Source organism: Canis lupus, chromosome 12 (genome assembly GCF_011100685.1).
Source record: "Canis lupus familiaris isolate Mischka breed German Shepherd chromosome 12, alternate assembly UU_Cfam_GSD_1.0, whole genome shotgun sequence".
In the NCBI taxonomy this organism is placed as follows: Eukaryota; Metazoa; Chordata; class Mammalia; order Carnivora; family Canidae; genus Canis; species Canis lupus.
In genome coordinates this window covers 57926715-57943211 of record NC_049233.1, presented here as the reverse complement: position 1 = coordinate 57943211, position 16497 = coordinate 57926715, and the positions used below count along the sequence as shown (strand labels likewise).

General features: G+C 36.5%; 1 protein-coding gene across 5 annotated transcripts in view; it reads left to right on the top strand.

The window, feature by feature from the left end:
* USP45 (ubiquitin specific peptidase 45) overlaps positions 1-16497 on the top strand; it is a 73906-nt gene that overhangs the window by 38596 nt on the left and 18813 nt on the right. For 4 of the 5 annotated variants that reach the window (XR_005368054.1, XM_038554794.1, XM_038554793.1 and 1 more), the window contains 2 exons: positions 295-382; positions 15875-15956. Coding sequence is in view for 4 of the 5 variants with exons in the window: in XM_038554794.1 (XP_038410722.1) it covers positions 295-382; positions 15875-15956 (170 nt within the window). In the remaining variant the exon portion in view is untranslated. Of the gene's footprint in view, positions 1-294; positions 383-8865; positions 8999-15874; positions 15957-16497 lie in introns of those variants that run through there. The other variant, XM_038554796.1, reaches the window with a different exon arrangement.

The window sequence follows — 16497 nt, the reverse complement described above, 5'->3', positions numbered from 1 at the left end:
AGTGGAGAAAATAGTGCCTCCCAAGCTTGTTTGAGAATTTTATGACTTGACATTCATATATAAAGCTTAACACGTATGTACTATGCTTGCATGTAGTGGTTGCTTGATAAATGATAGCCATATTAATCTCTGTGTACCTAAGATCTCATCTTAATTGGAGCAGTGTTTAGTTAGTAGAAAAAGACTAACTTGAATCTTTGACTATGTGTTATTTAAAAATGATTTTAGATGGTAGTAATATATTGTTGATGAAATGACCTTTTTTTTCTTTTCTGTTTTGTTTTTAAATCATAGGGCCCCTCGATTTAAAAGTTTCCAGCAACAGGATAGTCAGGAACTTCTGCATTATCTGCTGGATGCAGTGAGGACAGAAGAAACAAAGGTCAGGTTTTGTTAAGTTTATCACATATACTCTTTAAAAAGAGGGTACAAAACTGAAGGAATTAATTTCTGCCATCATTTTAATGTAGGTTAAGAAGTAATTTGATTTTTTTTCTTTCTACTTGTTCCCTTGTATACATATTTCTTTCCTCTTCTTCTAAAATAATATTTTCTTTTACCCTTTTGCAACCCTATTATCCTTTATTAGTTAATATCCTTTGGCTATAAATAAAAATCAGTGTGAGCTAACTTAAATAAAGAAAAGAGAATCTAAGAATCTAGGTGAAGGGAGGTACAGGTTGGGGATACAGGGACAGGAAGGTTCTCAGGAATCCAGAAGATATTCTCCTTATTTCCCTAGTTTCTCTGGCTCTGGATTTTCTTTGTTCATCTCCTCACAGAATGAGTAGTTTCTCTGCTTCTCTCTCTGAATGGTAGCACATTATCTTCGTATTTTACATACATTGCAGTTCTGCGTATATAAAACCAAAACCGACTATGAATCCCAGTTCTGAATTCTTAAGAGAGAAACTTTGTTACCCCATGTTGGATTAGGACACACCCAGGGATCAGTCACTTGTTACTAGGGGCATGGGATCCCAGCCTCCTGGATCAGGGATTGTTTCTGAAAAAAGAAAGAATGGCTTATGGCCTGGGTAGATTTCCCCAAACAGTGTTCATTATAATCTTATCTCTTGATTGATTGATGGTAGTTGACTTTAATATTAAATGAGTTAAATTCATCTTTTTTGTGGGATCCTGCAAATAGGATACAATTTTTTCAGAGAAAATGCAAGATATTAAAGACGTTAAGTACATAGCATATATCTTCCATTCCCCTGCCCGCTGCCCCATTTTTACTCATAGCAGACATTATTAATCATTCATAACAGTTCTGCTGAGTCTGGATTCAGCCTCAGAATCATTCTCAACCTAGCACTGCAGGCAGACCCTGTCAATCATAATTGTCATAGTAGGTGAAATCCTGTTTTCCATTCAAAGTAAACAGATTTCCTAATCTCTATTAATATGTAGGAAAGCAAACATTTGAAAATGAAGTACTTATGCTTGTGGTCGTTGTTACTATGTTGCTAGGCAAGGTGGACCTTCCTTTTTTTTTTTCTTTTTTCTTTTCTTTTTTTAACTCTTCCTTCAATTGTAATATTCCAGCTTTCAGTGAAGACAGAGGTAGGGCTCTCATATTTTCTTGTAAATTATCTTAAAGACAATTTAGTTAATTTCTAAAGTTAATCACTCCCTCCTGCTACCAAACAATGTTTATTACAATCCTATTCTTTTTTTTTTTTTAATTTTTATTTATTTATGATAGTCAGAGAGAGAGAGGCAGAGACACAGGCAGAGGGAGAAGCAGGCTCCATGCACCGGGAGCCCGACGTGGGATTCGATCCCGGATCTCCAGGATCGCGCCCTGGGCCAAAGGCAGGCGCCAAACCGCTGCGCCACCCAGGGATCCCTACAATCCTATTCTTAATTGTCTATTTATTGGCTTTCATATTAAATTAGTTGAATTCAACTTTTGAAGGTGTCACTCCTTTCAGCCATCTCTCACTTTACATGTGTGTGTATATTTAAGTTTTATATATACATTTTATATATGTATATATTTTTAAGTTTTTATTTTAGTTCCAGTTAACACAGTGTTCTATTAGTTTCAGATGTACAATGCAGTGATTCAGCACTTCCATTCATCACCTGGTGTCCATTACAACAAATACTTCCTTAATCCCCATCACCTGTTTTATCTATTTCCTCCCACCCCCACCTCCCCTCTGGTAACCATCAGTTTGTTCTCTATAGTTAAGAGTCTGTTTTTTAATTTATCTCTCTCTGTCTTTTTTTCTCCTCTGCTCATTTGTTTTGTTTCTTCAATTCACATATAAGTAAAATCATATTATTTGTCTTTGGACTAACTTACTTCATTTGGCATTATACTCTCTAGTTCCACCCATGTTGTTGCAAATGGCAAGATTTTGTTTTATTTTATGGCTGAATAATATTCTGCGTGTGTGTGTGTGTGCGTGTGTGTGTGTGTGTGTATAAATATATATCCTCTTCCATTCTGTACACTGCCTTTTAGTTTTGATTATTTCTTTTGCTGTGCAAAAAGCTTTTTATTTTAATGTGTCCCAATAGTTTATTTTTACTTTTGTTTCTCTTGCCTCAGAAAACATATTTAGAAAGAAGTTACTGTGGTCGATGTCAAGTTGTTACCGCCTGTGTTCTCTGCTAGGATTCTTATGGTTTCAGGTTTCACATTTAAAAGTCTTTAATCCATTTGAGTTTATTTTTGTGTATGGTGTAAGGAAGTGGTCCAATTTCATTCTTTTGTATGTACCTGTCCAGTTTTCCCACCACCATTTATTGAAGAGACAATATTTTCCTATTGGATATTATTTCCTGCTTTGTCAAAGTTTAATTGACCATATAATTGTGGGTTCAGGAGTGCCTGGGTACTCAGTTGGTTAAGCATCTCAGGGTCTTGGAATGGAGCCCTGCATCTGGCTCCTTGCTCAGTGGAGAATCTGTTTCTCTCTCCCCTTCCTTTTGCCTGTCCCACCTGCTCATCCTCACTTTCTATCTCAAATAAAGAAATAAAACTTTAAAAATCGTGGATTTATTTCTGAGTTTCCTATTCTGTTCCACTGATCTATGTGTTGATTTTTGTGCAAGTTTCATACTGTTTTGATTATGCAGCTTTGTAATATAACTTGAAGTCCAGAATTGTGATGCCTCCAGATTTCCTTTTTTTTTTTTTTTTTTTTTTTTTTTTTTAAGATTGCTTTGACTACTTGGAGTCTTCTGTGATTTCATACAAATTTTAGGATTTTTTACTCTGGTTCCATGAAAAGGCTGTTGGTATTTTGATAGAGATATGATAGAGATTGCTTTAAATGTTAAATTGCTTTGGGTAGTATAGACATTTTAGCAATATTTATTCTTCCAATCCATGAGCATGGAATGTCTTTCCATTTCTTTGTGTCATCTTCAATTTCTGTCATCAGTGTTTATTATAGTTTTTGGAGTATAGGTCTTTCACCTCTTTGATTTGGTGTATTCCTAGCTATCTTGGTTTTGGTGTAATTGTAAATGGGATTTTTTTTTTTTAAGATTTATTTATTTGAGAGAGAGAGAGAGAGGACACAAGCATGCATGGTGGAGGAAGGGCAGAGAAAAAGGGAGAGGGAGAGAAGCAGACTCTTTGCTGAGCTGTGAGCCTGACACAGGGCTTGATCTCCCAGGTTGAGATCATGACCTGAGCCAAAATTGAGTCAGTCGCTCAACTGACTGAGCCACCCACGCTCCCTGGGATTGTTTTATTTCTCTTTCTGCTGCTGCATTATTGGTGTATGGAAATAGAAATGCAACAAATTTCTGTATATTATTTAAAAAGATTCAATTTATTTATTTGACAGAGAGCAAGCGCAAGCAGGAGTGGCAGATAGAGGCAGAGGGAGGCAGAGGGGGAGGGAGTACCAGGCTCCTCTCTGAGCAGGGAGCCTGATGTGGGGCTCAATTCCAGGACCCCAGGACCATGACCTGAGCCGAAGGCAGATGCTTAACCAACTGAGCCACACAAGCACCCTAGATTTCTGTATATTGATTTTGTATCCTGCAACTTTACTGAATTCATGTATCAGTTCTTGCAGTTTTTTGGTGGGATCTTTCAGGTTTTCTATATATCGTATTACGTTGGCTGCAAATAGTGAAAGTTTGACTTCTTCCTTACCAATTTGGATTCCTTTTATATCTTTTTCTTGTCTGATTGCTGTGGTTAGGACTTCCAGTACTATAATAAAAAATGGTGAAAGTAGACATCCTTGTTTTGTTCCTGACCTTAGGGGAAAAGCTCTCAGTTTTTCCTCATTAAGGATGATATTGGCTGTGGGTTTTTCATATTATGACCTTCATTATGTTGAGGTATATTCCCTCTAAACCTACTTTTTGAGGGTTTTTATCATGAATGGATGGTGTACTTTGTCAAATGCTTTTTCTGCATCTATTGAAATGATCATATGGTTTTTATCCTATGTTTGTGGATGTGATGTATCATGTTGCTTGATTTGTGAATATTGAACCACTATTGCAACCCAGGAATAAATCCCATTTGATCATGATGAATGATTTTTTTTTTAATGTGTTGATTTGGTTTGCTAGTATTTTGTTGAGGTTCTTTTCTTACATCTATGTTCATCAGAGATGTTAGCCTATAGTTCTCTTTTTTTAGTGGTGTCTTTATCTGGTTTTGGTATCAGGGTAATGCTGGCCTCATAGAATGAATTTGGAGATTTCCCTTTCTTTTCTATTTTTTGGAATAGTTTGGGAAGAATAGATATTAATACTTCTTTAAATGTTTGATATAATTAACTTCTGAAGGTATCTGGTCCTGGACTTTTGTTTGTTGGGTTTTTTTGATTACTGGTTCAGTTTTTTTGCTGGTAATCCATTTAAATTTTCTATTTCTTCCTGTTTCACTTTTGGTAGTTTATATGTTTCTAGGAATTTAGTTTTCTAGGATGTCCAGTTTGTTGGCATAGTTTGACATACTATTCTTTTATAATTTTTGTAATTCTGTGGTGTTGGTTGTTATTTCTCCTCTCTCATTTGTGATTTTATTTAAGACCTTTCCCTTTTTTTCTTGATAAATCTGGCTAGAGGTTTATCAATTTTATAGATTTTCCCCCCCAAAGAACCAGCTCCTAGTTTCACTGAGGTGTTCTATTGTTTTGTTTCATTTTCTTAGCTTCTATATCATTTATTTCTGCTCTGATCTCTTTTATTGCCTTCCTTCTGGTGGTTTTAGGTTTTGTTTGTTTTTCTTTTTCTACCTCCTTTAGTTGTAAGGTCAGGTTGTTTATTTGAGAGTTTTTTGGCTTCTTGAGGTACGCCTGTACATACATCCTTCTTAGAATTTGTCTAGGAAACTTTTTCTCTCCTTCTATTCCAAATGATAGCCTTGTTGGATAGAGTATTCTTGGCTGCAGACTTTTCCCATTCAGCACTTTGAATAGATCATGTCATTCCCTTTTGACTTGGAAAGTGTCTGCTGAAAAATCCCCTGATGACCTTATGGGGTTTCCCTCCTATGTAACTGTCTTCTTTTATCATGCTGCTTTTAAATTTTTTTTATCACTGCATTTTGCCCATTTAATTACAATATGTCTTGGTGTGGATATGCTTTTGTTGATTTTCTTGGGGGCTTTTCTGTGCCTTTTGGATCTGTTTATCTGTTTCCATTCCAGATTAGGAAAGTTTTCAGCTATTATTTCTTCAAATAAATATTCTGTCCCCCTTTCACTATCTTCTTCTTCTGGGACCCTATAATACAAGTGTTATTATGTTAGATGGAATCACTGAGTTCCCTAAGTCTGTTCTTAATGTTGTGTAATTCTTTTCTCTCTCTCTTTTTTTTTTCAGCTTGATTAGTTTCCATTATTTTATCTTCTAGGTCATTAATTCATTTCTCTGCTTTTTCCAGCATACTGTTTGTTATATCATCAGATGTGTTTCTAATCTCATTTATTGTTCTCTTCATCTCTGATTGGTTCTTTTTAATCTCTGTGTTAAGGGTCTCACTGATGTCTTCCACTCCTTACTCAAATCCAGTGAATATCCTTATGATCATTGCTTTAAATACTCCAGCAGGCATGTTCCTTATGTCTGTTTCACTTAGATCTCTGGCCATGGCTTTGTCCTGTTCTTTCATTTGGGACAAATTTCTCTGTCTTCTCATTTTGTCTAAGTCCCTATGCTTGTTTCTATGGGTTAAGAAAGTCAGCTATGTATCCTATTCTTGAGAGTATTATTATCCACAAATGGCTTTGTGGAGAGATCATATAATGCCTTATTATATAATGTCCCCTATTATCTAGGGCTGGCACTTCAGGGAGTATGTCCAGCATGTGCTGCATGCAATCTATTGTTGTGTCCTGGCTACTTTATCCTTGAGGTCAGTCATCTGCAGATGCCCTCTGTGTCTGTTGTGGCAGTGTTTGGTCCCTGGTCTGAATGTGTCAAGTGTTTGGTTTTTTGTTTTGTTTTGTTTTTTTAATAATCTCTACACCTAATGTGGAGCTCAAACTCACAACCCCAAGGTCAGGAGTCACATGTCCTTCCAACTGAGCTAGCCGGATGTGTCTCAGATGTGTCAGGTCTTAACTAGGTGTGCTCTGGTTGGTTTGTGCTGAGACCTGTTACCGCTGCTGGCAGAATTGAGGCCCGGCAAAATTTCAACATGGGGAGATAAGGTGTGGGCAAGGGACTGGACTGGTTTTCTGGGGGGAGGGGGCCCACTGCCCTGGGACTAAGGTAAATGTGAATTAAAGGGGCTGTTCCATGGGCGGGGGTGGAGAAGTATTGGTGTAAGCAAGTTAGCTAGTGAGCGGCTCCCACAGGTGGCCCTGTGCTTATGTTAAGGAGTGGGGGAGGAAAATGGTGCCTGCCAGTTCCTTTGTTCCCAGAGGGGTCTCTCTTCAAATGCTGTCTCTCTGGGATGCACTCCAAGATAAGCAAATAACTTCCCTACTGTGTGCCCCAGGTACTCTTCAGATCACTGTTTCCGCACTATATGTCCATGTGCTATTTGCCTGCCTTCTCTTCAACAGCAGCACAGTGACTTCTGGGTTCTATCCCAGCCAAGCCCTCTGACCTTTAAAAACTCTAGATTTTAAGTCCCACTGGTTGCCAGAGCTCACAAAATCCAGGCCCTCTTGCTTTCCCAGCCAGTTGCTATGAGGATTTATTTTCTCTGTGTGTGCCACTGTGCAGTAGTCTCTCACCCTTCTCCAAGGCGATGGATGCCTCCCCATTTCAGCGGCCATGATCTGTTTCTCCCAAGCCAGGTCTCTGCACCTCCTACCTTCTCCATTGTGGTGTCTTCTCTCACTTTAGTTGTGGAGTTTGTTCTGCCAGTCTTCAGGTTGATTTCTGGGGTATTTAGGATGATTTGATAGTTACCTAGTTGTATTCATGGGACAAGGTGAGCTTAGGGTTCTCCTACTCCACCGCCATTTACCCTCCTGGATATACTCTATATATTTCAATTATGTACCTTATCATCTTCTATTTAGAGTTATGTCTTTTTTTAAGATTTACTTATTTACTCATGAGAGACAGACACACACACACACAGAGGCAGAGACAGAGGGAGAAGCAGGCTCCATGCAGGGAGTCTGATGCGGGATTTGATCCCGGATTCCGGGATCACGCCGTCAACCAAAGGCGGATGCTTAACCACTGAGCCACCCAGGTGTTCCTAGAGTTATGTTTTCATCACCTCTCTTAGATTGTGATCTCCTCATGGAATGACACTGTGTATTATCTCTGTATCCCACGTACCTTGCACATAGTAGGTGGTTGGTGAATGTTGAATAAGTTGTCTGTACTTAACCTTTAAATGGACAATTTCTGGGCAGCCTGGGTGGCTCAGCAGTTTGGCGCTGCCTTGGCCCAGGGCATGCTCCTGGAGATCCAGGATCGAGTCCCACATCGGGCTCCCTGCATGCAGCCTGCTTCTCCCTCTGTCTGTGTCTCTGCCTCTCTCTTTGTGTGTCTCATGAATAAATAAATAAAATCTTAAAATAAATAAATAATTAAATTAAATACATGGACAATTTCTGTTGAGAATTTGAATTGGAAAAAAGTAAGCAGTTTCTTAAATCATTGTTTCTTGAGGATTTGCAGTTATTTTGAGTATTATAAACTGATAAACTGATAGGATAATATACATTACCTCTTATCTGTAATTTGTTTTGAAAAATCCATTCAAGGATTTACAATTAAGTTTTGAAAACATTAGCACAATCCTCCTGAGCTAATATTTGATCTTATTTTCTTTGATATAGAAATTGATACCTAGAATGGGAGATTTGAACTGTCTTTCTGATTACCAAATGAATTTAATTCTATACAATACTGCTTATTAAAGTTTAGTTTTAACACTTGGTCATCAGTGACTAGTATAAATAATACATTTTTAATTTGCTATTTATAATTTAACCATAATTATTTCACTATTTGAAGTAGTATTAAATCTGATTCAGTGACTTTGGTATATTGATATTCTTTTTGAGGGAGTTGATATAAGGTAGCAAGGTGGGGAGAGATACAAACAGAAACTTCTATCTTAATTGATAAATATATTGATGCTTCTGAGCCTACAGAAGATGCAGGTGTTACTTTAAATTAATTAAGATTATCCATTTCTAGAATGATTGCTTTTCTACTATGATTTTGTAAGAATATGTTTACCACATGGTCTTGTATCATAAATGGAATTAAAAATTACCTACATTGTTTTTCTCTGTCCATATTAAAATAAAACTTAAAATCTATCCCTGTCTTTTTTTTTTTTTTTTTTTTGGCTCTCTTCTATTACTTGATGACATTCTTTGTTACAATTAAATTATTGTTTTGTCATAATGGATTAGGATTAGGATTCACAGCATTTTAAAAACTCAGTTCAGTGGGAAACATTGCTTTCTTAAAAGCTCTTATCTTCCTCTATTTGAGGGTTTTACATGGTGTGGCAAAATTAAAATGTCAAGTCTGTGGATTTATTCAGTCTCGGAAGCAAGGACAGTCGTGCCAGTCAGTTACAGTGAGTACCCAAGCAGGAGCTGCATTGTCTGGCCTGGGAACTCCACAGCTGTTAATCGTGCTGCTGTTGTAGTTTGTCACTGCCATGTGGTTTTTGATTGAAGAAAGGCTACAGTGTTATGTCTGCCACCAGAATCTTTTAGTAATGATTAAAAACTACTGACCTCCTTTCATACTGTTTCATTAAAGTTTTTTTTTTCTTATGACTATAGAGTTGATGGATACAACATGCTCTTGCCAAATAGAGTGCTAAAGGGGATCATTTGTGCAAAAATAGTAAATTTTTCATGGACAAAAATAAAATCAAATTGACTATAAGAACTTCTTTTATAGGCGATCTGTTCAACTTACAAATATGCGCTTCTTCACTATCTTGCTTTTAATTTTGAGCTATCACCAATTAATGATACTACATTTTTATTTTCAAAGATGTATCACTATATATTATTGGTGAGAGTTATTTTATTGATGAGACTGTTAAAGTCTCAGCTAACTTTTAAACTATAAGTGTTATACATTTTTATTTTTGAAAGAAGTTTATGGTTGAGATTTGAAATAGTCGGACCTTGACATTGCTAATTGATTAATGTGCTGCAGTTGTTAGCAGTTCCCTGGCCAAAGTGTGTGTGTGTGTGTGTGTGTGTGTGTCTAGCGCTTTTTTTTTTGTTTTAACTTAAATGGTTCAAAGCAGGATTCTTAACAATGAGAGGCTGTACAGGGACCTAAACTTACTTATTTTATTCAACTTGATGGATTACCTATTAATTAACTCCTCTAATAGTTTAGAGAATATAAATTTGTGACTAAGATACAGTAAGACAAATGTTTAATAGTTTAAAAGTTAATAATTTAAACAACTCCATTGATTTCCTTTTTTATTTTATTTTTTAAAGATTTTATTTATTTATTTGAGAGAGAGAGAGAGAGAGAGGCAGAGACACACAGGTAGAGGGAGAAGCAGGCCCCCTGCAAGGAGCCCGATGCGGGACTTGATCCTGGGACTCCAGGATCATGCTCTGGGCCAAAGGCAGGCGCTAAACCGCTGATCCACCCAGGGATTCCCCTGATTTCCTTTTCTAAAGAGTTTGACATTATAGCTTACATTTCAGCTATAATGGCAAAGGCTCATTAAGTCATATTGAAAGTTGTGTTTGAATTAGTAGAATATTCAAATTGTAAAGTAAGTTTATAGATTTATGACCTGGGTTAAAGTTCTTATCTGTACTAGATGGAGAGGCTTTTTATAGTTATATTAAATATTTACAGGTGAACATGATATTTATTGGAATCTTTATGTAGTTCCGTTCTGCATGGAATTCATACCATTCTAATTTGCTTATTTTCATTCAACAAATTTCTTTTCTGAAGGTATAAAAGTCAACTTTAGCTCAGACAGTATCTGAATTAGATTTTCAAATTTATTGCATCTGAATGGAAATGATTTAATATATAATAGCTTTTGGGATAGATTGTATGAGTTTGATTTTCTTCATATATATTTCAAGACAGTATTTCATGGCGTGGATTGCTGTATGTTTACTTTTATATCCTTTATATATATTTAAGTTTTCAAATCTTGCATCAACTTTCAAAATATGCTTGAAGAGAACAGTGAGCAGTTCTAGGAAATATAATGTGCTGATCATAGGCCAGCTAATAAATGAAACTCAGTTTTACAATTTTGGGGAGAAGGTATTAAATAAAAACTTACCATGAAATGTGTTCTACATGCAAAAGAATGTATACAGATGTATACATCAGTTTAAAGCATAATGTAAAGTCATTTACCACCAGGACCCTTCCTCACTATCACACCCAGAGTTTAAAAAAATAGGATATTTTTAGTGCCATAGAAGCCACCTGTTCTTTCTTTTCAAACATGTCATCCTCATCAGAGGAAACCACTTTTTTTTTTTTTTTTTTTTTACTTTTACAGTAATCATTTCATTGCCCTTTCTTACAGTTTTGAGAGCTACCTATTTATGCTTAAACAATAGATTGTTTAGTTTTGCACAACTGGTTAGCAAGCACAAACCTATTGCCATTATTGGATGAAGGAGGATTGAGAGAATCTTTGGAACATAGTCTGGCTTTGGCTTCCCAGAGTTTCTAAGACTTCTTTCTGGAGAAGTCAGTGGGCAAGATCGTGAATGTGTTCTGAGCCATGCTTGTCAGCATCAAAGCAACTGACAGAGTTACAGTTACAGGAGTGACCAGGTGTTAGCTCTCTAAAAGGGTTAGAGGCTGCTCTGTATTTTCTGCTCCTGAGTTCAGGACCCACCTCTTTGCTCTCAGGAATAGGTCAAAGCAGAACAGCATTGGGTAGTAATGTGTATCCTCTGCTGATCTATAGCAGAGCGTGGGGAGAAGAATAAGGACATTAGCAGCTCATTCCCCATATATTCTGTTCTCAGGTTTTGTTTTTTTTTTTTAAGATTTTACTTATTTATTCATGAGAGACAGAGAGAGAGAGAGAGAGAGAGAGAGAAAGAGGCAGAGACACAGGCAGAGGGAGAAGCAGGCTCCATGCAGGGAGGCTGATGTGGGTCTTGATCCCAGGACTCCAAGATCACACCCTGGGCTGAAGGCAGGCGCTAAGCTATTGAGCCACCCAGGGATCCCAGTTCTCAGATTTAAAACATAGCACAGGGATGCCTGGGTGGCTCAGAGGTTGAGTGTCTGCCTTTGGCCCAGGGTGTGATCCCAGGGTCCAGAGATCATGTCCTGCATTGGGCTCCCTGCGAGGACCCTGCTTCTCCCTCTGCCTCTCTTTCTGTGTCTCATGAAAAAATAAAATCTTTTTTTTTTTTTTTTTTTTTTTTAATAAAACATAGTACAGGGATCCCTGGGTGGCGCAGCGGTTTAGCGCCTGCCTTTGGCCCAGGGCGCGATCCTGGAGACCCGGGATCGAATCCCACGTCGGGCTCCCAGTGCATGGAGCCTGCTTCTCCCTCTGCCTTTGTCTCTGCCTCTCCTTCTGCCTGTGTCTCTGCCTCTCTCTCTCTGTGTGACTATCATAAATAAATAAAAATAAAAAAAATAAAAAAATAAAACATAGTACAGTAGCAAAAAGGAATTTTGGTGTTGACATTATGTCTGTCTCCTGGTCTCACTGCTTCAGTTTGGGTTGGTTGTCTCCCACATTTAATGTACAAGCATCATTCTGGAATTCCTTCTGTGCTCCTGGGAATTCCTTGCTTCTCTTATGTGTTGGCCCTCCTGTTTGCCTGTAAACTATGCTGTCTTTCTGGTTTATGCTCTCATTTGGTGTGTGGGTGTGTGTGTATTTTTCTCCTTTCTTTATTCATAAGGTGGCATATACTATACGTGCACTTTCTGCAGTTTTGTAGTTTTCTCTTTTTTTTACTTAATAAATTGTAGCAATCTTTCCATATCAGAAAGTAGGAAGGCCTCTCTCTCTCTCTTTTTTTTTTTACCTGAACATATCAAACCAGTATCTTACTGATTCTCCCTTATGTGTATGTTTCCATTATTTTTGCTTTTATGTATTCATAAAAGCGGTGATGAATAAGGTATTTGTGTTATTTTGCATGTGTGTAAGTATATCTGTATACATATAGAAGTGAGATAGCTGGACCCAATGATATATGAATTTGTAATTTTGTTTTTTTTTTAATTTTTATTTATTTATGATAGTCACAGAGAGAGAGAGAGAGAGGCAGAGACACAGGCAGAGGGAGAAGCAGGCTCCATGCACCGGGAGCCCGACGTGGGATTCGATCCCGGGTCTCCAGGATCGCGCCCTGGGCCAAAGACAGGTGCCAAACCGCTGCGCCACCCAGGGATCCCTGAATTTGTAATTTTGATACCCTCCATAGACATACAGTATTCACGTCTGTCAGCTACATGCCATGTAAGGCTGTTTCCCCACAGCCTCACCAAAAGAGTGTTTTGTCAAACTTTCTAATTTTTACCAATCTGCTAGGTAGGAAAATGCCTCTCAGGGTGGTTTTCTCTTACTTTCATGCATCAGTGCATGACTTTAGACCATGCATAGACTTTCAACCTTCTCTATATATGGAATCTCTTCATTAATGGCTGGTGGGACCTGCTTCTTGATACACTTTCTTCCCTTTGAAAAGGACTAAACAGAAATCTTAAGTTGTCATCATTATTATCTTACTCCACTCTATCCTTTCCAAAGGCAAGGAGTCTATAGAGAGCACTTCAGAATTGCATCTCCCTCTTTTTCTTTTTTTATGCTGCAGTATATTTATTCATTTCATTTTTTCTCAATTTTTAATATTTTGAAGTGTAATTGACATAATAGTTTCAGATGTTCATTGGTTTGGCAGTGATATATATTCCTCAGTGCTCACTACAGTAAGTATAGTCACCATGTGTTACCATACAGCATTATTGCAATATTATTGACTATATTCCCTATACGATACTTTTCATCTCCATGACTTATTTTTTTATAACTGGAAGTTTTTAATTCTTAATCTTCTTTATCTATTATAAAATCTATAAGATTTTATTTATTTATTCATGAGAGACTGAAGAGAGAGGCATTGACATAGGCAGAGGGAGAAGTAGGCTCCCTGCAAGGAGCCTGATAAGGAACTGATCCTAGGACCCTGGGATCATAACCTGAGCCAAAGGCAGATGCTCAACCACTGAGCCATCAGGTGCCCCTTTTCCATTGCTTCCAACTGGTTTTTGTTTGTGTGTGTAAAGGCTATTGACTTCATTATATTTATGTATCGTATATTAAATTCTTTTATTATTTATAGTAGTTTTTCATTTCAGTTTATCCTTTGGGCTTTTCCAAGTAAAAAGTTTCATCATCTGCAAATGATTTTTATCTCCTTTATAATTTTTATACCTCTGAGATTTAATTTTCTATCAAATGCATTGACTAGAACATTAATACAGTGCTAAATGATAGTAATAAATCAAGGGATTTAATCTTACAATGTTTTTCTTCTTATATCTGTTAATATGCCTTGTATGAATAGATTTCCTAATATCCCTGCATTAGTAGAACAAAAATCTTTAAAAAATTTTTTAATTTAAATTCAGTTAATTAACATATAATATATTATTGGTTTCAGAGGCAGAGGTCAGTGATTCATCAGTCTTATATAATACCCAGTGCTCATTATATCATATACCCTCCTTAATGTCCAACACCCAGTTACCCCATCCTCACCACTCCTTCCCCTCCAGGGCCCCTCAGTTTGTTTCCTGTGATTAAGAGTCTCTTATGGGTTTTTTCCTTCTCTGATTTCATCTTGTTTTATTTTTTCCTCTCTTTCCCTATGATCCTCTGTTTTGTTTCTTAAATTTCACATAAGAGTGAGATCATATGAAAATTGTCTTTCTCAGATTGATTTTTTAGAACAAAAGTCTTCATCATACTATAAATACTGTTCTTTTAACGTGCTTCTGTATTTTGAATTTTTTTCATACGTGATATGGTGTGTGTTGTATATATTCTCTGTCAGCTTTGGTACCGATATTATGCTTCATGAACATAATTTGAAAGTTTCCCCTTTTTATGTTCTGGAACATATGTTTAGTGGCATTTTTCTGTGAAATTGTTAGGGCTTGGAGCTTTTTGTAAGGAGTACTGTGTAACACCATTCTTCTCTCTCTGCCCATTCCCTGATCCCATGAAAGCTGGAAGATACTCTATCTCTTCTGGGCCTCATTTCCTGGAAAATTATCTAATTTTTTCTGAATTTTTCAAATGTAATTACATGAAAGTGGAGCAAAGTAGTCTCTTTCATGATTACTTAAAATGTCTTTGACTTTGTTAGTGGTTTCCTTCTTCTGAGGTACAATGTTAATGCTTTTCATCCTTACTTTGATTAAGATTGGCTAGTAGGTTTATCTGTCCCCCACCCAAAGAATCAGCTTTTGATTCATTGATTAATCTCTTCAATTTGTATGCTTTTATCTTCATTAACTCTTTTGTTGAATTTTGTTATTTACTTTCATTCAACTTTGATCTCCTTTTTCTAAATTTATGACTTGGCTACTTAACTCATTTGTTTTCATGCTTTTTAATTGATTTAAATATTTAAGGCTGTGAATTTTCTTCTGAACAGTGGAAAGTATCTGGATTCTGATATGTAGAATCTTTATTATTCTCTGGTAAGTCTGCAGTTTGAGTTTCCTATCTCTTTGATATGATTTTTTTCTTTAATAACAGAATTAGGTATCATTTTCACACCAGAGACTCCAGGTCAAACAGCGGTCTCACATACGAAAATCTGTGATTAAGACTTTACTTAAAAACTTTTGGAGGATAATTCACAAGCATTCTTGTCACTGCACTGCCAAAATGTGAATTAGGATTAAATTAATCCACTAAGTAGGGACATTATTAGTATAAAAGGTGATAATTTATTAGCTCAAATGTCTTTATTCTTGGAATATGATTTTATTTCATTCTGAAAGTTTTCTGGGATATTAGATCTTTCCTGAAACATACACAAGAGCTATGGAAACATAAATCTTGTCATTTCCTAAGAGCTGCTAAAGACATTAATAATTATTATTGACAACTGAATTCAAATAAATGATAACTAATCAAGATTTGGGGTATTCTTCTTGCTGTGGAAATTATTTGATGTTCTGGACTTTACTGATGTATGTGTATAAATAAAATAATCTACACGAAGGTCATAGTGACCAGTTTAATAGCTTTTTATATGTTAAGATTTTCTTCAATAGATAAGAAATTCCACATGGTGTCTTTGTTACTTTTTGTCCTGATTAAAATGATACATCATTTTAGGGACAGTGGCGGAGTGAGGGAGGGGAGGGAAAAGAGGGAGAACTTACTCTAAACCTGTAAGAATACATTCAACTATAGATTCTTACTAAATTCTTATTTGTTTTATAGAGAATACAAGCTAGCATTCTAAAAGCATTTAACAACCCAACTACTAAAACTGCTGATGAGGACACTAGAAAAAAAGTCAAAGGTATGTCGCTTCTTTCACTGTTAAAACTGTTCTCCCAAGGGGAAAAGAACTGAGCATTATGTGAACCAATTCTGTAAAATAGTGGCCTTAAATGGGGAATGTACATACTCCAGGGGCTATAAGATAGTCTAGTGAGTCATAGAAAATGTGAGAATGGGTCCATGTGAACTTTAAAAACCGAAACAAGTATCAGATATACGGATTGACACTGATACACTAATGTGGGGTTGAAAGTAGTACCCTCACTTGGAAGTTCAGTTTCATCATATTGTATCATTTTGCAGTTGGTATGTGCTTGGATAAGTGGATTTATGGATATTATATAGTTTTGACTAGTCAAAATGCTTAAGTCCAAAGATTCCTACAAGGCAACCATTTATTGGAGAAAGTACTAAATCAAGCATACATATCTACTTTACTCCTAGTGTCAGCTCTTCATCAGCCAAAGTATGAGGCAAAGCCAGTGATTATCTAATCAAAGCTGATCATTTATAATGATCAATATTTAAGTGTGGGCTTCTATGTCATAGTATGAGTGCTT